Source organism: Bubalus bubalis, chromosome 11, assembly GCF_019923935.1.
Source record: "Bubalus bubalis isolate 160015118507 breed Murrah chromosome 11, NDDB_SH_1, whole genome shotgun sequence".
Classification (NCBI taxonomy): Eukaryota; Metazoa; Chordata; class Mammalia; order Artiodactyla; family Bovidae; genus Bubalus; species Bubalus bubalis.
Genome location: NC_059167.1, coordinates 26,252,467 through 26,274,897, shown reverse-complemented (window position 1 = coordinate 26,274,897; position 22,431 = coordinate 26,252,467). Strand labels below are relative to the sequence as shown.

The 22,431-nt window shown below is 54.9% G+C and overlaps 1 protein-coding gene across 4 annotated transcripts; it reads right to left on the bottom strand.

The window, feature by feature from the left end:
* Positions 1-644: 644 nt before the first annotated feature.
* RAB15 (RAB15, member RAS oncogene family) lies at positions 645-21,106 on the bottom strand. 4 transcript variants are annotated; one of them, XM_044924844.2, is made up of 8 exons: positions 20,769-20,908; positions 19,729-19,869; positions 7,288-7,348; positions 6,044-6,104; positions 5,484-5,561; positions 4,694-4,783; positions 3,408-3,473; positions 645-3,248 (listed from the first exon to the last, which is right to left on the bottom strand). In XM_044924844.2, the coding sequence occupies exons 3-8, from the start codon at positions 7,332-7,334 to the stop codon at positions 3,090-3,092; spliced, it is 501 nt and encodes a 166-aa protein (XP_044780779.2). In that variant the 5' UTR covers positions 7,335-7,348; positions 19,729-19,869; positions 20,769-20,908; the 3' UTR covers positions 645-3,089. The 4 variants fall into 4 exon arrangements, with proteins under 4 accessions (XP_044780779.2, XP_044780780.2, XP_025151135.2 ...); XM_044924845.2 differs by having other exon boundaries at positions 19,729-19,866; positions 20,769-20,905; XM_025295350.3 differs by lacking the exon at positions 19,729-19,869 and having other exon boundaries at positions 20,769-21,106.
* Positions 21,107-22,431: the final 1,325 nt, after the last annotated feature.

Here is a 22,431-nt window from a genome sequence, read left to right as displayed (position 1 = left end):
TCCATGAAATTCTCCAGGCCAGAATACAGGAGTGGGTAGCCTTTCCCTTCTCCAGGGGATTTTTGCAACCCAGGGATTGGACCCAGGTCTCTTGTATTGCAGGTAAATTCTTTACCAGTTGAGCCACAAGGGAAGCCCAAGAATACTGGAGTGGGTAGCCTGTTGCTTCTCCCAGGGGATCTTCCCGACCCAGGAATTGAACCAGGGTCTCCTGCATTGCAGGCAGATTCTTGACCGACTGAGCTATCAGGGAAGCCCATCCAAATATAGGGCTAAGATGAACTTCTGAAAGATTACTTAATCCTGCCTCATGCCTTTAGGAAGACAGACCTGTTCCATTCCAAGAGATGAGAACCTTCTTGGCTTAGATATTCAGCATTCCCCCCACTCCCCACCCCACCTATGACAACTCAATCTTATTTCTGCAGTGTGTGTCCACAGCAGAGCAATGGCTGCTCTGCTTGGGCTCCCCTGCAGGTGGCGTTAGGAGAGGCACCACATGGAAGGCGTTTCCTGTCTGCAATGTCCTTCTACTGCTGTTGCTTTAGGGTTCTGGAGCCTCTTCTACCGACACTGCCCCTTCCCCTGAACCACCAGGGTCCCATGGAGACCCACTCCCGGGGATTCACACAGGCAGTCACAACTGTGATTGGAAATATTCTTTATTTTGTAAACATCTGTGTTTAAAATAGATGAACCCTGCTCACAATTCCTCTACTGGACCCGAGACACAGCACACAAAAGTTCACCCGTCACAGGGAGAAGGTGGGGCTCACGAGCAGGTGCCAGGGGTGGCGCTGAGTCTCAAGACGGCAGATGCAGATGTGGTCAGGAGTCCACAGGCAGGCGCGCCTGCTCAACAGTCTAAGGCCAGGGCCCAGGCCGCCTCCTGGATCAGAGTTCAGGGATGAGAGGCCGACTCTGGTACCTGGTGAGCCTAGCTGCACCCTAAAATCCCAGCGCCCCTCCTGCCCCATACCTCTCCCCAGCAGTGGCCCTGTGGATGCGGCTTCTCAGGCCATAGAGTCTCAACCCCAAGGTTTCCCTTCCAGAACCCCTAGGGCACAGTAAAAATACAGTCCCTTTCCTGAGGGGGCTAGGAGAGGAAGGCAATGGTGCTCGGCCAGACCTTCAGGGAAGTGGCGACACCGATCCACAGGCTGGAGCCAATGGCCAGCATAAACTCCCCCCCCCCAGGTCCCTGGTGGAGGGCACACCAAGGGCTGGCACTGCCGACCCCCCACCCCAGAGTTGGTGCTATGTCTAGACGTTCGAGGAGACAAGTCCTCAAGGAAGCATTCTCAGCTGTGGTCACGACTTCATCCTAGAGAGTCAGCTCTTTACGTTTCTCATCAGCCGACAATTACTCTGGCTTTCTTTTTCCTTCCATATAACCTGTCCCACGTCCCTACATCCTGAGCTGCCCTCTCCTGATGTATTAAGAGTTAGGAGGGAAGGTTTGGCGATTTCATCCCTCACCATTTTTTCCAGAGGAGTCAGTGGGGCTATTAATCCTTCACACACGTGTGTCCTGGACTTTAGTTATTAACAACTGGTGAATGTGCAACGCCTAGTTCTTTGTTTCTGCTCCAGCACCAGCCATGCCTCACAGCTTACAACCGATCCTCCTCCTGAGGCTTCTCCCATCTTGGGAAGTGGGGGAAGAACCCTCCTAGGGCTGCAAACTGACATGTTTTCCCCCTCAAAGGGCCTCCTGCTAACTACTCTGTACTGTATGGAGTTAAAGAAACTTCTTCCTGAAACAAAGGGCCCTGGAGGAGGGAATCGGCTTCCCCCTACCTGTTGCCACAGGGCAGTTGGCACACCCACGAGCCTCTGACTCAGGAGCTCGAGGAACAAGATGAGCACTTGGTCCTGAAGGCTGAAGGGACAGCACCACACATTCCCACCCAGGGCTCGCCTGCCTCCTGCCCACGCGCTCCCGCCCTCCTCCCACAGACTCTGGGTCTCGGGAGAACCTTACGAGCCGAAGGCTGGGCTCAATGAAAGACCACCAGCCTGGTTCTGTCCCCTGTCACCTGCCAGGGGGTGTTGGGGAAATGCCCTTCTTACATAAGAAATGGAAGATGGGGCCCCGGAATCCCTGCTGTTGCCCAATTCCCCTCTGGTTTGCAAACTGGTGTCCCAGCTCTTAGCTTGCAGGAGCTGGCCCTTCTCTTCCAAACATTCCCCTTCCTGCAGTGTGTGGCTGGCTCTGGGGTAGGGGGGCTCTCCTCACCCCTGCAGTGCCCACAGGCCTTGATCCACATCTTGAAATTCAGGAGCCCAGGGGGTATGGGAGGTAGAGAATGGAGGTGACTTTTTATCCCTGCCACCCCTCGTCATTTTTTTTCCTTCTTTGAAGCACCTGTCTCTGAGCTCAGGTCCCCCAAGAGGCAGGTGGGTGGGCGGCCAAGAGCGGGGTAAACTGGGGTGGGAGGGAGGAGAGCCCCAGATGTGGGAACCACCAGTTAGGGCTTTCCTTCCTGCCCTGAGTTCTTCTCGGCCTGGTCACCCGGGAGGCAGGCCCGTGGCACAAGAAGGGGCGGGTGGTGGCGGGGGGAGATGGAAGCAGCTCCGGGGGCTGCAGGTGAGGCTTGTCCCGGGAGCTGAGCAGGGGGAGTGCGGCCCTGGGCCTGAGTGAGGAGGAAGGGGAAGGCGCTGCCCCAGCAGTGACACGCGGGCGCAGGGAGGTGAGGGCTTCCGTACGAGTACAGCCGAGCAGAAGGACAGACAGAGAAGTGGGAAGAAGCGAGAAACAGCGGAGAGGAGACCAGACGCACCGAGAGACAAGGAGCCTACAGTGCCTTGACTCCAGACTCGGGCATCGCCTGGGAGCTCCAGGCAGTGAAGACGTGCTCGTCACACATCGGGGGCTCGCAGCAGGCCTGTGGCTGGGGACACAGGCTGGTGGGGCCCCCTCGGGTGAAGGCTGCCCCCCGGGGCCAGGCAGGGGAGGAGGAGCAGCGGCCAACATGCCGCAGGGTCACCCGAAGGAGAGGGGCAGCGGGGCGAGGCCCAGGCTCCCTGTGCCCGCAGACCTCCTGCGGGGAGAGCGGGGCTGTGCGGGGGTGCTCCACGCAGGATGCTCAGCACCAGCAGGTTTTTGAAGAGTTTGCCGGGCCCTCGGGTTTGCCTTCATCCTCCTCCAGCTCCGCCAAGGCCAACTCGTGGTTAGCACGTGTCCACAGACCTTCCAGCTCCTTCCTGTGGGCTTGCAGCACCAGCTCCGTCAGGCGCGTGAAGGACTGGGAAAGCAAGGGGCACAGTTGGCCGGGCGTCTCCCTCTCTTCCCCGGAGCCCCTGTGGCCGCCCCCCCGCCTCACCCCCTGCCCAAGCGGGGCTCATCTGCTCTTGGCCCCTCGGCTGCCTCGACTCTCCACTGGACTCAGCCCGGGAGAACTCACCTCTTTAATGTTGAGGTTGGTGCAGGCACTTGTTTCGTAGAAGTCCATGCCGTACTCTCTAGCCAGCTGCAAGAGAAGGACATTCCTGAAAGGGAGTCAGCAAGGGAAGGGAGGTGTCCCGTGGTGCCTGGCACATCCTTCTGCCACCGCACTCAGGGCCCCTGCTGTGTCGTGACCATTTCTCAGGAGATAAGTAGATCACTTCTCGGATGAGTCTGGGAGCTCCGAAGACACAGGCCAGCAGAGATCGGGAGAAGGTGCTCCACCCATGCACCCCCACCCCACCCAGCTACACACAGGCACACGTACACACCCAGCATGCACACATCATGTATCAGGAGACAGAGAGGCCCAAAAAGTTGTGGCGAATCAAGGAAAAACATGGGCTTGGCGGTCAAACAGACGCAGACTTGAATACCAGTGCTGCCACTTAAGAGCTGGATGACAACGTACTGATTCCCGTTAAGCCTCCCAGCTTTGTCATCTGCTCAAAGGGGATGAGTGTGTCTATCAACCAAGGCTGTGGAAGGATTAAACGCATCTATCTCTAAGCACTTGCTTAGCACAGGGCCACACATACAGTACTCAACAAATACAAATATTCTAGTAAGAGCTGGCTTCTACTTTCCAACTTTTCAATGACCATGTATTCTTTTTTATTAATACCCTAAACAACAATTTTATTTCAAAGGCTAATGGATGCTATTGATTGAAAAGAGACAGAAAAGCTCCTGAGACCCCTCAGAGTAAGTGGGTGACTCTGGCCTCAGTGGCATCCATCGTTCCTCCTGTTCTCTGGGAGCAGGGTCCCCCTGTTTATGCAGATGTTCCCTCAGCACCATCCTCCTGCCCTTTCTGCTGCCGTGGCTTCTCTGACTATGGGCCCTTCATTCCCGCATTTTTCCTTCCAACCTCTGTCCAGGTGTCAGGAGGACAGGGAGTGGGGATGGGTGGGGGTGGGATGAGGTGACGGTGGGACCAAGCTGCTCCTGGAGCTGCTAGAGAAGCAGCAACCTGAAGTCCTTCTTCTTCATTAACAGGATGGGCTCTCAGGCAGTGGTAATCCCACTCTGGGGGCCTTGGAGCTGAGACAGGGCTTTGTTTCAGGATAGACCCCAAGTCACTGTCCTCAAGGATGGCAACTCACCAAATGCCTTAGGCCGCTGTGGGGGGCAGGAGGGAGGGGTCCCTGACAGTGACAGAACCCTGGGCCCTCCTTCTTAGGACTGGCCCTGGAAGCCCATGGAAAACCCAGGGATGGATTCGGCCAGCTCACTCCCACTTACCTGCTGCCCTTGTTCTCTTCCCACCTGCCGTTTCTGCTCTTCATCGGCCTTATTCCCTATAAGTATCTTCTGGACACCTTCTGGTGCGTACTAGGGCCAGAGAAAGGCAGAACCACCAGTGAATGCGGCCTTCCCCATCCCACCCCATCTTCCCACCATACAGCCTCCATGGGCATGCAAGCCAGCACCAAAGTTCAGAGCCCCAGGGACAGAGTGGGCCAATGGGATGCAGGCGCCAGGCTCCTCCAAGTACCGCGGCTGACCCCAGGGGTCCTAGAGGGATGTCGTGGGGACCATCGAGGATAGAAGATGCTGGTGCTCCCTTGGGTTGGACAGCTGGGAAGGATCCTGGACTTAAGTCCAACCTCTCACTCTACAGATGAGGACCTGGGGACTCAGAGTTCCAGGGGCGTGCCCAAGGCTCCAGAGCTGTGGTGGCAGAGTCAAGACTGGAACCCCAATCTTCCAATTCCACCTGGTCCTGAGATTTGGGGTAGGAAGCTATGCACAGGGGAGGCCCTGTACTAACTCCTTTCTGGGGAAGACACAGCCATGGAGGCCTGGCAGGGTACAGAGCATGAGGGCATGGCTTCTGGGGATTCACCCCCATGTCTTACCCATGGGGGCCGCAGCCAGGGCTGCAGAGGAAGGGGAGAGTTCCTGGTAGTGTCTGCTTGCCAACTCTGACCACCTTAGCCCTTCCCGTGTGGGCCTCGCCATGCTCTCCCCTCCCAGTACCCTTCCCCGCCCTCGCCACCCTCCCCCACCACAGTGAGGCCGCGTGACCTACCTCGTCCACATCACTGACCCACTTCATGATGTGCTGGTAAGAGCGCTCGCTGCTAATGTCGTAGACTAAAAATATTCCCTGAGAGAGAGGAGAGAGAGATGGGGGAGGCAGACGTACACGGAGACAGGGCAGTCAAGGGGCCAGAAGAGGGGGGAGGGGGGCACCTTACATGCTGGGTCCCCATCTCCCCCTTCCCTGCTCAGCATAATGAAGATCCATAAACACCCAGAAAAATCTCCTTCTCTCTCAGCCCCCCAAAGCCACTGCTTCCTAGATCACAGAGCTCTCTCAGGCAGGAAGGCACATGGCTCTTTGGCCCGGGGAGGAGGGTGGAAGTTGAGGGTAAGGACCTGCCTGTACTTGAGTGCCCACAGAGGAGCTGATGAATGAATAAATGATCAATAAGTGACTGAAAGACTGCCCTGAGCCCCGCCACCTCACTCCCCAGGAGGCAATCCGAGGGCCCACTTGGGCATCAGTGGCACAAACATCTCAAACGCCCAGAGCCAGGCGTGTGGGTGGCAGCACTCCACCTCTAAACGCTGAGAACAGAGTCTCACCTGGGCCCGTCGATAGTACTGCTTTGTGATGGTCTGATATCTCTCCTGCCCTGCTGTGTCCCTGCAACAGAAAGGCAGCCGGTCAGAAAGGCAGGGACCGTGGGAGCTGGTGGGGAGGGGAGGAACAGGAGCTGGGAGACCCTGTGCCTTTGCAGAAGAAACTAGAGAGCTGCAGGTGAAAAATCAGTGGCGCTTTGGTCCCCAGGTAGATCCAAACGTGTCTGACTCTACAGGAGAGAGGACCGGTCATAGGTGCTGATGGGGCTTGTGGGGCCTTGTCAACTATACCTGCACCAGCAGCCACAACCATACGCGAGCCTTGGAGGACTGTCTCTAGGATCTGGGCCGCTGTGGCCAGACTGGTGGGACGGCTCCACCTCCAGTCCCTCCAGGACCTCTAAAGGCAACGCCCATGCTGCTACAGCTGCTGCTAAGTCACTTCAGTCGTGTCCGACTCTGTGCGACCCCATAGACGGCGGCCCACCAGGCTCCCCCGTCCCTGGGATTCTCCAGGCAAGAACACTGGAGTGGGTTGCCATGTCCTTCTCCAATGCATGAAAGGGAAAAGTGAAAGTGAAGTCGCTCAGTCGTGTCCGACTCTTCGCGACCCCATGGACTGCAGCCTACCAGGCTCCTCCGTCCATGGGATTTTTCCAGGCAAGAGTATTGGAGTGGGGTGCCATTGCCTTCTCGCTCTGAAATTGGAAGGCTGCTCCCAACGCTGGAAAGGCAGTGCTTTCAAGAGCACCAGGCTAGAGTCACAGCGGCCCCCTGTGGCTACTTGTGGGAACTGCACTGTGCTGCCGCGAGGAACTCTCACGCAAGGATGGGGAGTAGCCCTCCTCCTTTCTAATCCTACCGCAGTGCAGTGCAATGGGGGGCTTGGCCCCAACGGAGAAGCTTTATTCGAAGACAAACCCACAGTGCTTAGTTTGCCAATTCCTTCTAATTCTTGCTTTTTGGTGACTTGCAGTCAATCCCATAAAGTTTCTTAAGAAAGAGATGAGATGGACTTCCCTGGTGGTCCAGTGGTTAAGACTGTGCTTTCACTGCCAAGAGCCCGAGTTTAATCCCTGGTCGGGGAACTAAGATGAGAGATTAAGGCTCATGGGAGCAGGAGATGGGCTCTGAGACTCCTGCATCTTTCCATCAAAGAGGTGGCCAATTTCTCCAGATGCAGCCTTGGGGTTGTGCGCATGGCAGCTCAGGTGCAGCCCTGGGGCCTCTCCTCCCACCCAACTCACCAAATCTGTATCCGCACTTTGATGCCATCTACCTCTATGGTCTTCATCTTAAAGTCGACACCTGGGGAAAGGAAGCAAGTGAGGAAGTTAGCAAGGGTACCTGCTGAGACCTGAAGTAAGGCCCAGGGTACTCATACCTGAAGGTTCTCTTTTGGGTTTAATTTGGCAGAAAGATGGCATGAGGGAAAGGCCTTCTTGAACCAAAAACAGAGCCTGGGGAGTGTCCAGGGCTTTGAATGGGGCTTCCCTTCCTACCTGAGCTTTGAGTTGCCAGGAGTAAAGGGGCTGGAACACACAGCAAGTCAGAATCCATTCCATTGCTGTCTTACATCGCACCAAAGCATGTCTAACTCTACTCCCGTGAGAGGTCTTCCTGTCTCTACTTCTGCACAGAACCACCTGTATTCATCCCTCCTGGAACTGTGTTCCCTAGGAACAGCAGTCTACCTCATTCGCCTGGGTTGTTTCTCTCTCTGCCTTATGAGCAACTAGGAGGGGTTAATGGCACTGTCACGAATGTGGAAAACGCAGAGATTGTGGCAAAAGAGGACTTTCGCCCCATGATGTGTATGAAGCCTCCGGCACCTAGCAAAGGCCTGCCAAGGAGATGGCCCAGTGCATGCGTTGTTGACTAGGTCTGGCCACAAGAGGCACTGCTGTTTACCAGAAGGAGCATGGGCTTGAACGTCAGGGCTGCACTTGAATCCTGACTCTGACCATGTAATTCATAGCTAGGACCCTGGGCATCTTGCTTCTCTGAGCCTCCATTTCCTCATTAGTAAAATGGGGACATTACCAGTCATTTCAGAGGGTCACTGAGAAGACCAAATGACATCTTGTGCCTGGCACCTGGTGGCCATTCACTCGGCCACAGCTATCTCTGTACCGAGTACAGCCCTGTTGCACACCACTGCTCCTGGGTGACTGCCAGTGACCACGTGAAGGGGTCGTGGCACAGCATGTCATCAGGGAGGGAGGGATAGACAGACAGGGTTCTCACTCGCCCAGGGGCGTGAGGAGCTAAGCTGTCGCGAGACACAGGGAACGTAAGGGGTCTGGCAAACCAGCCCAGGGAGGAAATATATCTGGGGATTTTTGTGACAAAAGTCAGCACCACCAGCAGCAGGCAGGCATCAATCTGGTGACAGCAGAGATGCGGTGCCTCTGCCCAGCCCTAATCGTGTGAGGTGCCATGCCCAGTGATTCAAAGGCTACATCTAGTAAGGTGGCTAAGCTGTGGTCTTTATGCACTCTCTGGAGACAAGTCTGGAAGGGGCACCATTAACCGGCATTCAGGTTGGGAACAGGGTGAAGGCAGACATCTGGACCACAGTCCCTGGGCTGCACAGCATGGCCCCGAAGTGCTGAAATCCCCAGCGCCACCCCACCTCGTTGTGAGTAACTTCTCCGCTTATCCATCCTGCCCCCAGCTTTCTACAAACATAGACAGATTAAATTCAGCATCAACACCAAGCATCATTTAATTAAAAGGGAGGAAGACTCAGACGAGACAACCTGAACTAAATCAAGTTGGTCGGACATGAATCATTTTTCACCTGCCCAAGCTGATTCATATCTATTGAGCTGTACTTTTCCGAATGTGCGACATCTGGCAGCCGTTCTTCCAAGGGTGCCCAGAAAGTAGAAAAGCAGAGGGAGAAGGAAGGAGAGGGGGCCCCTGGCCTTGGTGGCGGGGGGGGCAGAAGCGTGCTCACCCACTCCCTAAACAAATATTTGTCAAGAATTTGCTTCTCCGCAACACGTGGTATGGAAAGGAATCAAGAAACCTTTCCTGTTCCAGTGCCTTCTTCCTAGGAGAACAGGTGATGCTGTTCATTTTATAAAAAACCTGGCTCATCCTCATACCAGCTCAGTCCAAGGACAGTGCCTTTCGCAAGTGGTCACATAGGTGGGGCTGGTGAGAGAGAGGGGTCTATTTCCTTTATTCCAGAAACTTCCATGGGAACTGTATGCCCTGTGCAGTGCTAGGTGCAGACAGAGTGGCCAAGAAGACAGATGGCCCCTGCCCGTACAGAGTTTATTGGCAAGGAGACAAAGGCCCAGGGAGGTGAGATAAGGAGTCCAAGGTCAGCAGAGCAAGTAGCCAGGGCCTGCTGGAGGGCAGGGCCCTTGCCCTGTCTCTCGGGGAAACGAGAGGACAGCTGTGTGTTACCCAGGCGGAGGGATCTTACCTATGCTTTTCTGTTTCTCTCTGGAAAAAACGGAAAAGCACTCAGCGAGGGGAGGAGCCCTCAGAGCCGGGAAGCTTCCCCCTGAGACTGAAGGCAGGTCTGAGAAGCAGGGCTGATGAGACAGGGAGCCGCCCTGGGCTTGGCCGCCTCCTCTCTTCCCTCGCTTCTTGGCCGTGTGGCCAGGGAGCAAGTCTGCGGAATTCTGGAGGCTCACAGCACCCCCCACACCCCACCATCTTGCAACCGAGGCCCTCCTGACCACCCATCAAACCTGTAACACCTCTGAGAAGTGAAGAAAAAAAAAATCAGCTCTTCCCCTGCAGGAGGGAAGAAACAGTCTAAGCCTTCTGAGGGGTTTCCTCTCCCACCCACACACCTCCTTTTTAAATGGAAAAAGTAACAGCCCAGAGATCTTGCACTGGAAGCTGCTCCTCTACTCTGTTCCCCCACTCCCTGTATCTTCCACCTTGTCCACCTACAGTGAGCCCTGGCCCCTGTGCCCATCCGTGGCCCCTTCCTTGCCCTGTGTGGCTGCTGGCTTTTTCCACCGCTGAGCACGGCCGGGCAGAGTCAAAATGCTGGCCTTGTTCAGTCACCCAGGAAATCATGCCTTGCCACCTCAGGCAGCCCTCGCTGCTGCTCAGAAGCTGTTTATTCGAGGTGGTTCACCCACCACATTCCTCACAGGCACTGTCCTTCCTGCTGAAGGGCTCAGCCCTGGTCCACCCCTCCTCCCCTCCCCTATCGCTAAAAGTATCCAAGAGAACACCTTGTCCACTGTCTTATGGGCAAAGTGACCGCTGCCCGATGCAGCTTTCTTCTGAAGCCCACGTCATTTCCTCCGGCTGTCCTGTCGTCTCCACCTTCCCTGGGCAACAGTCCTCTATCCTTTTGAGTCTCACCTCTCAGCTGTCCTCAGCCCCCTCTGGGCGTACCTCCCAAGTTTCACCTGTGTCGCATCTTCAGCCTCTCCTGGGAGAAGACAGATTCTTTATCTGCCTCCACCCCCGGAGTGTTCTCACTCTGGCTCCTCTAAGGCAGCGCTTCTCAAGCTTTAAAGTTCATGCAAATCACGTGGGGACCGTGTTGAAATGCAGATTCTGATTCAGTCGGGGAGTGAGATGCGCCTGAGATGCTTCACAAGCCTCGGGGTGAGGAAGATATTACTGGCCCAAGGATCACACTTTTGACAGCAGGCTTCTCAGGACAGCGGTTCTCAAAGTGTGGTCCCCAAGCCCTCAGCCTCAGCCAGGGCTTGTTAGAAATGCCAGCTCCTCAGATCTCTAGCATCCAAAACTCTGGGTGGGGGTGGGTAGGAATCTGTGGTTTAACAAGCTCTCCAGGTGATTCTAGTACACACTGAATGAAGACTGAGGATTCCATCTGAAATAAGCTTTGCATGTGAAGCATTTCTTTTGCCGCCAGGGAGGCAGCATAGGAATTCTCTGATTCTCAAGATCACCTACTCTGCAGCTCAGCTTTAGAATCACCTGAAGTGTTTTTTTAAACAAAATGACACTGGTGGGTAGCATAACATGTTACGGAAAAATCTGAGTGAACTTTGTGGCCAACCCAATACTTTGGCTTTCCTAGACCTGATGAATCAGAATTTGAAAGCAAGGGGCTGAAGCTTGTATTTATAACAGGACTATGAGTGATTTTACTTTGTAAATTATGTATTTATTGGCTGTGTTGGGGCTTAGTTACAGCATGTGGGATCTTCACCGGGGCGTGAAGGCTTCTCTCTAGTTGAGGCACGCCAACTTAGTTCTGTGGCATGTGGGATCTTAGTTCCCTGACCAGGGATCAAACCCGTGTCCCCTGCATTGGAAGGCAGATTCTTAAACATGGGCCACCAGGGAAGTCCCATGGGTGATTTTTAGATAGAGGAAAGTCTGAGGGTTCTAATTTAGTGGAAAAGCTATCCTTGGCACTGGAGTCAGAAAGACCTGGGTCTGAATCCTGATTCTGGCACTTGCTGTGTGACTTTGAGGAACTTTCAACTTCTCCGAGCCTCAGTTTGCGTCTCTGTAGCAGAGATATCACTTTGCCAACAAAGGTCCATATAGTCAAAGCTATGGTTTTTCCAGTAGTCATGTATGGATGAGAGAGTTGGACCGTAAAGAAGGCTGAGCACTGAAGAATTGATGCTTTTGAACTGTGGTGCTGGATAAGACTCTTGAGACTCCCTTGGACAGCAAGGAGATCAAACCAGTCAATCCTAAAGAAAACCAACCCTGAATATTCATTGGAAGGACTGATGCTGAAGCTGAAACTCCAATACTTTGGACACCTGATGCAAAGAGCCTACTCATTGGAAAGACTGAAGGCAGGAGGAGAAGGGGACGACAGAGGATGAGATGGTTGAATGGCATCACCGACTCAATGGACCTGAGTTTGAGCAAACTCCAGGAGATAGAGAAGGACAGGGAAGTTAGTTGTGCCTGTCGGCGGGCCAGCACCTCATGGGTTAACGTCAGGTGCCAGGTTGCCTGCCCACCCAGTGCCACGGGCATCAGGTGGAAACAGGGTTTTTCTGTGCCAAATGCTATCATTGTGATCAACCACAGCCCAGAGGCCCGGCAGCCGGGGGACCTGAGCCTTCTCCTCAGCAATGCGACGCCACCACAGGAACCACTTAATACACCTGAAACCCAAGGCAGACACCCAATCCCTGGAGCCGTGGTGGCTCCAGTTACGAAGCTCAAGTCCTTAGGAAGGCCCCCCAGCCCCGTTCCCTGCAGGAAACCAGCATGTGCTGGGTGCATGATGCTCCTGGGGGATGGGGCAGGAGGTCACCCTGAGAAACCCCAACGCCGTCTGGAGGAAAGGGCAGACACTGTGGGACTGTGGCTTTCTGACTTGGCCACCCAAACGAGGCACCAGAGTGATGCCCTTCCCTCAGCAAGAGAACAAAGTGTAACGCCATGTCCCCGCCAGCTGAGGGACAAGTGAGGGGAAGAACAAGGAGAGGGGGAAGACGAGGGACAGCTAAGAGACAAAGCTCAAAAGAAGATTCCAGACAGAGGCTCAGGCCACACAACGGGCCTCACACCAGTCAGGTGCAAGGCAGGGGAGAGCATTCTCTGCCCCAAACCTGCCACTTGCTGCATCCTTCTTCCTCCCTCCCTTCTGTCTGGGGACTTCCAGCCTCCCTGTCCGTGGGGCTGCACGCCACTGACTTCCCCTTATCCAGATCTGGGATGACTGTCCCTCATGCTGGGGAAAAGGTGTCCCCAGGCTCTCTGAGAAAGGGCATCAGGCAGCATTTGAACCATCGCACTCTGGGAGGGGTGGGAAGCAGGGCTTCTGGCAGAGTCCTGATCTTCTAACTCCCAAGGCCGTGATTCAACCTGAGATCAAAGGCCCTGGTTCAGCTGTCCACCCACAAGGCAGACTGGTGATGTCAGAACAACATTCTCTTTTCTAAGACACAATCAGATGCAGCGCACGTGATGATAGGGGCAACAACTCTGGAGGCTACTATTTTCACAACAGATCTTGAGATTCTCGGGATTCGCAGGAACCCAAGGGCTGTTACCGCACAGGAGGGTTTCCCAGTCAAACATGAGCTCCCGTGATGCTGGGAGGAATGCATGCCCCAGTGCCTGAGCCCTGGGAGCTCCTACTCCAGAGTCCTGGAGGGTCACTTCAGCAGCCTAAGCTGCTGGGCGTCGTCCGACACCAGCAGTGACCCTGAGCAACAGGCAATACTGACCTTGGTCTAAGACACTGAGCTCTCATGTGTGCATTCACCAGAGAGGACCCCCCTCACACAGGGATCACAGGAGCTGCCTTCTTGCTCCCTGCTATGTCTGAGCTTCTCCTGTGGCACGTATCTGAGCAGAGAACTTACTGGAAACTGTTCACCGCTTACAGAACTCTCCCCATCTTCTCACAATCCCAAACACATGAGTACAGAGTGAGTTTCTTATTGTCTGTGAGTCCCCCCAAAACCAATACCGCTTGCGGATTCCCGCTAGGGAAGTCCTCTCGGAAATGTGTGCATTCATTCCTTCATTCATAACAAACTATTATTGTTAGTTCATGTGCCAGGAACTAATAAGCCAGGGGACACAGACTTGAATAACACAGAAATATCCTTGTCTTTAGTAGACTTCTATTACAGTGGGGAAGACAGATAATAAATAGGGAAACTGGTCATTCCAGACAGTGAGAAGTGTTGAGGCAAAAGCAGAATCACGGACTGGAGCGTGAGGACACCCAGGTACGGCCTGCTTTAGACTGGCTGGTCAGAGAAGACCTTTTAGAGGAGGTGACACCTGAGCTGAGGACGGAATGACGGGAAGGCACCTGCCGGGAGAGGGTCTGAAGGGTCAGGGCCGAGGCAGGGAAGGCAGAAAATATCCCTCAGGCTGGAACACATTTCAGTGAAACTCACAGTTCCTCAGAAGAGGGAAAACACAGGGGCCACATCATTCTGTTCTGTGATAAAGAGGGAAAGGTCAGCAAGGGGGCTCCTGGGGACCCACCCTCATCACGCACACGTGTGCACACCTTCACGTACACAGGAACTCATCTGGAGGCTCTAACTGAAGGACGCACTGAGAAACCCCTCAAATGCTGGCAAGGCCCGCTTGGAGACTCCTCACGCCCACTTTATGATGAGCTTTCTACCCGAAAGGCTCATGTGTGTAAAGTGCCCCATTCCTGTGCAGAGTGGGTGTTCAGGAAACATCGGTCCCCTTGCCCTCCCCACTGTTGCATGCACAGACCCCCACTGGGCCTCCGGGCCATGTGCCATGCGCTCCAGCCAACCCCATCCTGCCCCACTCTCACATGACCTGGGCTTGGCTCTGGCAGCTGACTGCCGAGGGGTCGGTGGGTACTGCTGAGGCAGCCAAGGTCTTTCAGGGTTCTGACCACCCACTCCTCTACCCTCTGCCAAGCCTCTTCCCGGTTGGGCCTGTCAATGTGGCTCAGAAGCAGAAGGCAAAGCGGGGAAGAAACAAGGGCCTGAAGCCTCAGGAGCAAACATCTCAGAGGGGACAGGGCCTCTAGACATGTCTGCTCACACACAAAGCCCACAAAGCAAACTCCCAGCAAGGGTCTAGTTGACAAAACCATGACCAGCCACTGCCAGCTGGGCCGTCTGGACAGAAGAGTAGCAGCTCCAAGTCATGAGGTGTTTTCCACACACCCTTCCTCTACCCCTCATCCTTTTGGAAACCCTGCTCAGATCAGAGGCCTCACTCAAATGTCACTTTTTCTGTGAAGCCATCACCAAGCAACACAGGGGGAATGTATCACTCCTCTGTGATTCCAAAGCATTCTGATATTGCTTTTGCATGATATTCTGGTTGTCTGTCTGGATGTCTGACTACTCAACAGCACTGTGAGCTCCCAGAGGGGCAGCACAGCATCTTTTTCACTCTATATTCTCATGGCCTGGCAGAAGGCAGATACTCAGTATACATGTGTGTGTGTGCTAGTTGCTCAGTTGTATCCAACTCTGCGACCCCATAGACTGTAGCCCTCCAGGCTCCTCTGTCTGTGGAATTCTTCAGGCAAGAATACTGGAGTGGGTTGGCATTCCCTTCTCCAGATCTTCCCGACCTGGGTCTCCTGCGTTGCAGGCAGATTCTTTACCATCTGAGCCACCAGGGATGTCCACTCAGTATATATTATTCAACAAAATTGAATAAATGAAAGAAAAAAAAAAGAATATGTAGGTGAGTGAGGGAATGAGTGAATGAATGAAGTCACTACATTCTAGGAGAAAAGATAAGTAGAGAGAAAAATTTTAATCAGAGAAGAGGGATCAGGGAATGACCCATATTTTATAGACAACTGTTGGCCCTCTCTGTGGAACAGGGGGCTCCAGTCACCGAGTTCTCCATAAACATGTTCTCAGAATAGTAACATGAGAGCAATACTCAGATCTCAACTTCAGAGGTGCCCCCAGCCAGACTCCTCAATCATGGCCCCTGACAGTCCCCCAGACTCAGCCAACAGCGGAGGCACAACTGGCCCTCCAGCCTGGAGCACTCAGAGCAGGCGAGGGAGGCACTGTTGTCTCCCCTGGGGCTCACAGGAGAGAGGGTCTGCTTGGCGCCTTTGGAGTGCCTTCTGGGGTGAGCAAGGGCACGCCCAGAGCAGTCTAGGGCAACTGGAGGAGAGGCGATGGTTCGAGTTGGGGTCACCAGCATGTAAGACATGAGTCATCACTTCTCTCGGGCCTCAGTTTTCCTAGTAATAAAATAGGGCCGATGATTCATTCTTTCCTCCTCAGTGGGAGGAATTAAGTGTCCAGGAAGCTCTGTGATCCGCTTGACAAAGCACATTGCCCAGGGCACAACAGCCAAGGAGAGGTCAGGGGCCTGTGCAGAAAACTGGCAATTTTACAGGGAAACAGGCACAAATATTAGATTACAGCAGAAGGCACTCTGAGAAGAGCTGGCAATCAGGGTGGAAGGGTAATGGCCAAATATTGATTTGGATGTCATGAAGCTCATCACCCAGCTCTCTGGGAAGCAGGCAGGAGGAGAGGGGGAGGAAGAAGGCGGCACCGGGGTGCTCGAAGCCGTGGGTGAATCTGCAGAGCTGTGCAGGTGGTATAGGAGCATAGAGCAGCCGAAAGGAGGGTTTTTGAGCCGTGCTCCGGGATCACGTCCTTGGGGGAGGGGGGTGTGTGCAGCAGGGCCAGGGAGCTGAGCAGCACGTGGCTGAGGTCGGAACCTTAAGGCAGAGCCACCCTGTCCCCTCAGGTCACCTCTCGCTCCACTCCTCGGCCTCTGCATGTCCTCACAAACTCATTCTTCCTTCTCAGGCCCTGGCTCTGCCAGGAAAAGGGGGAAACCGGCACCAAAACTGCAATAAAACCTAGAGCCTACTCATGTGCTCCCCAGTTCCTGTGTTGCTCACTGGTGTCTCCCCAGCTCCTCGCCTGGCTCCTGGCTTGGAGTGGCGGGTGCTCCGCAGATAGTGCCTGAATGACCGAACGCATGAGTGATGGACAGGAGGGCCTCAGAGCACGTATCTCCAACGTTCTTGTGAACTAGGAATAATCATAATAACACAATGAGGGCAGCTGCCATTTTTTCTGAGAGCTCTGCCAAGTGTTGTATCTGTTAGCCCCTGTAATCTTCACAACAAGCACTAAGGCAGATTCTGTTACTATCTTCAATTTACAGATGTGGAAATTAATGACAAAGACGTTAACTGTCTGTAAGGCCATGGCAAATCTCAGGCATGTGCTTTTTGTTCAACTCAGCTTCTCACCTCCCCTTTTTCAGGGTCTGGGAGAGCTGGGGTGCACAGAGACCCTCCTGACCTTCCCACAGTTCACACAGCATGTATACACAGGGCCTTATGGTCTGGGGGCCCAGAGACCTCGGGACTGCGGTGCCCAAGCATCGGTCCCCGTGTTTGTTAGGCCACTCGAAAGCAGGCTCAGATCTCTCTCCACTGGTCCTTCCCCTGCCTACTTTCCCCTCTTCAGTTAGCCACAAGCCCTTGCCCCAGGCAGGGAGAGAACAGAACTTCCTGAGAAAGATGATATGGCATCAGCAAACCCAGCAGAGGAACCAGGCCCGAAGCCACAGCCATTCAACCAGTCAAACCGGAAAATCATAGGCCAAAGCCTCCTATGAGCCCAGAAGGCGGCCTTTAAGAAAAAACAGTCTCAAGACCACATGGCAGGTCTACTCAGGGAAGATCAAGGACTGGAGGGAGAATGCCAACTCATGGGCCACCCCGACAGCTTCCATGCCTGGCTGACACTTGGCCGCCATGCAGAAAGGAGGTCAAAGGTCCCTGCACGGAGATGCCCATTGGGACGGGACGTTGTCTCCCTGCTGGGCAGGCAGCGCCAGCCACACGAGGCCTATCGGAAGGGGCCAGGTTGATGTATTTGAACTACTCCCCACTTCTGGAGGGACACAAGAACAGGTGACTGTGAGGGGCTCCAGAACAGGTGTTGGTGCCACAGGATGGGGAGGTGGGGGAGAGAGAGAAGGGACGAGCTGAGAGGGTCTGACGTGCCCAGACACTACCACTGGTCTCCCTTGACTGGTCTCCCAACCAACATCCTAAATGCCATTTTCTCCCTTCTCCCTGTCATCCCCCTGCTCAGAAACCCTTGACACCATCGCAAAGGGGCTCAGCCAGCTCCTCAGCCAGGTCCGCGGTGCCCTCTACCCTCCTTCCTTCACCAGTGGGACGTTTATGGAGAGCGTGCCTGGCCCTGTACTAGGACATGCAAACAACGAGGAATGAGGTTTGGTCTGACCCTCAAGGCACCTGAACTACAGTTTGGGAGACAGATAAACAGAGGAATGTTCTCACTCCTTCCCTCTCTTCAGTTCCAGCCAGACTGCCCAGAGTTCCGCGAACACCCACTGAATTCCCACCTCTGTCATCTCTGCTCCTGCCATTCCATCTGCTCCTTCCCTTGCAGGAGGAACTGAGAAGCAGCCCACACTGCAAGGCCTTGCTCCAGCCTCCCCTCCTCCCTGAGCCTTCCTGCCGCTTCCCATCCACCGGGCCGCCTCTCCTTCTGCGACCTCCTCCATCGCGTGCTTCGGGGAGCATCAGCGCTTGTGCACGGGCCCCTCACCATCCACAGGCTGCCTCAGGCAAGTCTTCCAGGGTTATTTAGCTGCTGGGACCGAACGTGATACCTTCATTACTAGTAACGATAAGGATCATCATCTCTCCCCTACATTTGAAGAATGCTTCACCACGTGCTCTCAGATAGATTCTCTCCCTGTGACCAAGGCTCTTTTTTGGCCTGTGTTGCTTCCCCAACTGGATCACAGGCTTCTGTGGGCAGGTAAAGGTGGATTGCAATCTGTCTCTAACACACCTGGCACTGTACTTTGTGGTGATGCTTAATGAATTGGTTTAACAGGTGAAGAAATAGTAGGGAACATCATGGCACTGACTGCCCTCCTCTGTGTGGGCCCCCTTCCAGGTCAGCAGAGCTGCACGGGAAAGAAATGCCAGCTCAGGGCCACCTACCCATCTGCGAAAGAGGAGTGGCGGGAGGTCTCCTCATCACCCCCTGCAGGTTCTTCTCTGGAATGTCACATGCTCTTACAGTAAGTGACCTCAACAGTGAATCACAAATCGACATGGTCCAAGAATCTGAACTCTGTCTTGGCAGTAACTGGAGAACTGCCCCATTTTCCGTATTCACAGAAGCAGCCCTGGGAAAGGTGCCGAGATCAATGTCCATGACGGTAAGAGAATGTGTCTTAGACAAGGAGCAGCTTGGGAGAGGTGACTCCAGGTTTTATTCATCTGAGAATCTTCAGGTCGCAGTGCTGAGCCTAGTTACAGGATACAGTTTTTTTGTGGGGGGTGGGGGGGGGAGGAATGGATAAACTATTGAATAGGACTTGGTAGTACCCATCCTTGTGGCTCCTTGATTTGTCTCTTGGCTGCTCCTTCCACCTCCCTGAGGACCTTTCTGTATCACAAAAGGGAAAGCTTTTCTTGACCATCCAACTTTTTCCCTAGGTTCTTAGTTATGGCTGAAAAACATGACCAAGACAACCCAAAATCACAAACGCAACAGTAAGCTTTAAACAAGAAAGCATTCAAGAAGCCCAGTGGGGCAGATTTTAAAAGGCTGGTGTGAAGAAAGGCAGGTTTCTTTCTCTTCCATAGAATCCAAACTCCCATACAGTCCTCTGCATTCTAGGGAAAGGCAGGCCCAGCTTGAGTACAGAGATAGTCCTCACCTGCTGCAACCTGTCCTCACATCCCATCTGGTTCCTCAGCCGCTCCTAGGCATTTCCCCAACATCTCCTATTCCCTGAGCCTTCCCCAAAGTCCTGTAGCCCTCCCTTGGCTTCCAGACCCTCCCCATTCCTAAGATGTCTCTCATTCAAATAGCAGCCCAGCCCAAGCTCCTGGACATCCAAGGAGCTAGGCTAACAGCTCCCCTGAGGAAGGTGAATGCACCTGTCCCTTGACCCTGAGCCCCTTGAAGACAGTGAAGCAAAGAGAGAATGAGATCCTAGGAGCTCCATGACGACGATAACAGCAGTAATGACCAGCCTTTTCCAGGTCCCGTGTCTGACTGTTCTAAGTGCTTTTACAGACATCACCTCATCTAATCTTTACAACACCTGGAGAGGCAGGAATGTGTTATCTTCCCCATTCTACAGATGAGAAGCTTACGTGGTATTCAAGGTCGCCCTGCCCCCAAGTGAGGTTCCCAGGTCTGTCTGACAACAAAGGCTGCCTCTGAACCCCGGGGCTCTGTTCCTCCTGGCTTTACCTGCCTCCTCTCCTCTCTTGGCAAGGAGCGGGTGTGGGGAGGGAGGGTGGAAGTCTCAAGTGGAAGCCGAGCTGTGGGCCCTTCCTGACGGGAGGACCTGGTCAGTGCTGAGGCCACTCCAGGGCGTCATCAGAGAACCTGCTGGACATGGGTGAAACGCCCTCAACTCAGGCCTCTCAGAGGCGGCGGCCACTCAGGGCGAAAGACGGCTCAGAGGGGCGGCCACCCACTCCCTCCCAGAATGAGTGATTCCATAACAATCCTGTGCAGCATATGCCACAGGCCTTGTCCTCTCTAAGCACCGGCTCGGACACTGCCGGAGCAGAGATGTATTCTGAGTCCCTTGCCTCGCAAGTAACCCTCCTGGCTCTCATCCCCCTCAGCCTCCTTCAAAACAAACGCCCCCACTGACATTTTTCTGGAGCTGGCTAGCCATGCCCCATTCCGCGCACACTGGCTTGCACCTTACTTACGCCCTCCTCCAGGTGTGTCCCACCTTGTGGCTTACCTTCACAGCTGCGTCCTGTCAATTCAATCCCTTTGGCCCCTCCCTTCCTCCTCTCTTCCCCGCTTTGGCTCCACACTGGGTCACCCCTGAACTGAGGGGTACCCAGTGGCTCGGCTCCCCCTACTCTGAACCCCCTCACCCTGAGCACAAGCTTTCCTTCCCCTCCCCCTCTGCACCTGGGGGTGTGGGGTGTCATATCGGTGGTTATGATTCTCCACTGCCCCAGCTTGGAGTACCCAGGCCTAGGCCACCCCGTTTTCTCGGCTTCTGCGGGGAAGCGCCCCAGCCTGAGGCCCGAGCGCCTACCCTAGTCACCGACAGCAGTAGGCGGCCTGTTACCTCCAGGAACCCAGGCTTAAATCCCCAGCCGGCGGTCCAGCAGCCTGGGGTTCATCCCATGCCCTTGCCTCCGGAGCCCCCGCCTCTAGCCGGAGGGGCGGACCCTTGCTCCCGGGATGGAGAAGGGGCACCGCCGCCCGGACAGGTGGAGGCGGCAGGGAGGGTGGGGCGCCCCCCGGCCATCGCCCCTTACCAATGGTGGAGATGTGCGAGGAGTGGAACTCGTTGTCGGTGAAGCGGCACAGCAGGCAGGTCTTGCCCACCCCAGAGTCCCCGATCAGGAGCAGCCGGAACAGCACATCGTACTGTTTCGCCATGGCTGAGCCGGAGAGGGCCGGGGGCTGCGGGCGGCGGGCTCAGCCCTGCTCCACCGGGGCCATCGCGGCGCGCGCTCGCCCGGCCGAGAACGGCGCCGGCGGCGAGAAGGGAGCGGGGCTGGCCTCGCCGCCTGGCCGTCGCTGGCTCGGTGCTGGAGAAGCGTGTGCGGCGGGAGCGCGGTGGGAGGAGAGAGCCGGCCCCCGCCCGCCCCTTCCCCCGCGCCGCCGCCGCCGCCCGGGGAAGAGGCGGGGAGCGCGCGCCGGGGAGCCGACCCCTCGGCGGGGGCGGGGGCGAGGGCGAGGCCGGTGCGCGCTCCCAGTCCCCAGGGTGCGCTGCCCCGGCCAGGGCCCGACGCCCTCCCGCCCGCTTTGGGCGGGGATCCGAGACGCAAGGGTGAGGGGGTTGGGGAACGTTTTTGTTTTCCTGTAGACCTTCCGAGTGCGCTGGGAGGCTGGGAGACTGGGATGCTGGGATGAGCTACCCAGCCCACCTCCACCAAACTCCTCACTTGTCCCCCAATCCCATCCCGAACCTGGCCCTGATAGCTCCGCCCTAGCCGAGCGCCCGCCCTCCGCGGGAGCTTACCCGGCCCGGGGAGAGGGGCTGAGAGCCACAGTGCTTGGTCCTCACCTGGGCTCACCCCAGGTCGGAAGGCCTCGGTCTGGGTCTAGATTAAAGCGCGCGTCTTCGCTTAGAAGTCGCGGCCTCTAGAAACCCTGGAGAGTATTGCTAGAATTCTCCCTCTCTGCCATCTGGCTTCTCCATAACCTTGCGTGACTGTGTCCTCCCTCTAAGCTTCCCCTCCCCCACTAATCCCAGCTTTTCTTTAAACGGGGGAAATGTCTGCTGACCTTCACCAGGCTGAAAAGACTGCGGATCATAAAAACACTTCCAAATGCACAATCCTTCGGAAGTGTTGTGCAGGCAAGTCTCTGTTTTGAGTCTAAGCTGCTTAGGGTCGGTGCTCAGGATGCCAATATATTATTTCAACCCACTATTTCTGCTGGTGCACACCAATGGTTCCAAAGAATGAATGGACCTCTGTTCAAGACCCAATTTACTACCACTGAATGTGTTAGCACCAGAGAGAGACAAATAAATGCTCTCTGGAGTCTAGAAAATGGCCTATTCCTGAGAATAAGTACAAAGGGAGAACACATCTAGCCCATTAGATCTTTAAAAAGTGATGAAAAAGTGGATGTGTTTGACTGTTTTCAGGCTGAGTATTGGATGTGAATGTGTTTTTCAGTAGTAGGTCAAGGAAAGCAGTAAGTCCGTTTACTTGGCTTGAAGAGCTATATTTCAGGCAAAGGGTATAAATTTATAATAAAGACGGAAAAAATCTGAACTGACAGTTACTTAGATGGCATTAAAAGCCTAGGAAACCTATTTTGCAGAATCCTCTAAGATGTCCAGGTGTGACTCTCTTCACTGGCTTTACACTGGGTTTCAAGTACATGCTGCGGGCTCTGGAGTTGGGCCCACTTGGGTTCCAGTCCTAGCTCTTCCTCTCACCAGCTGTGCAGTCTTGAGCATGT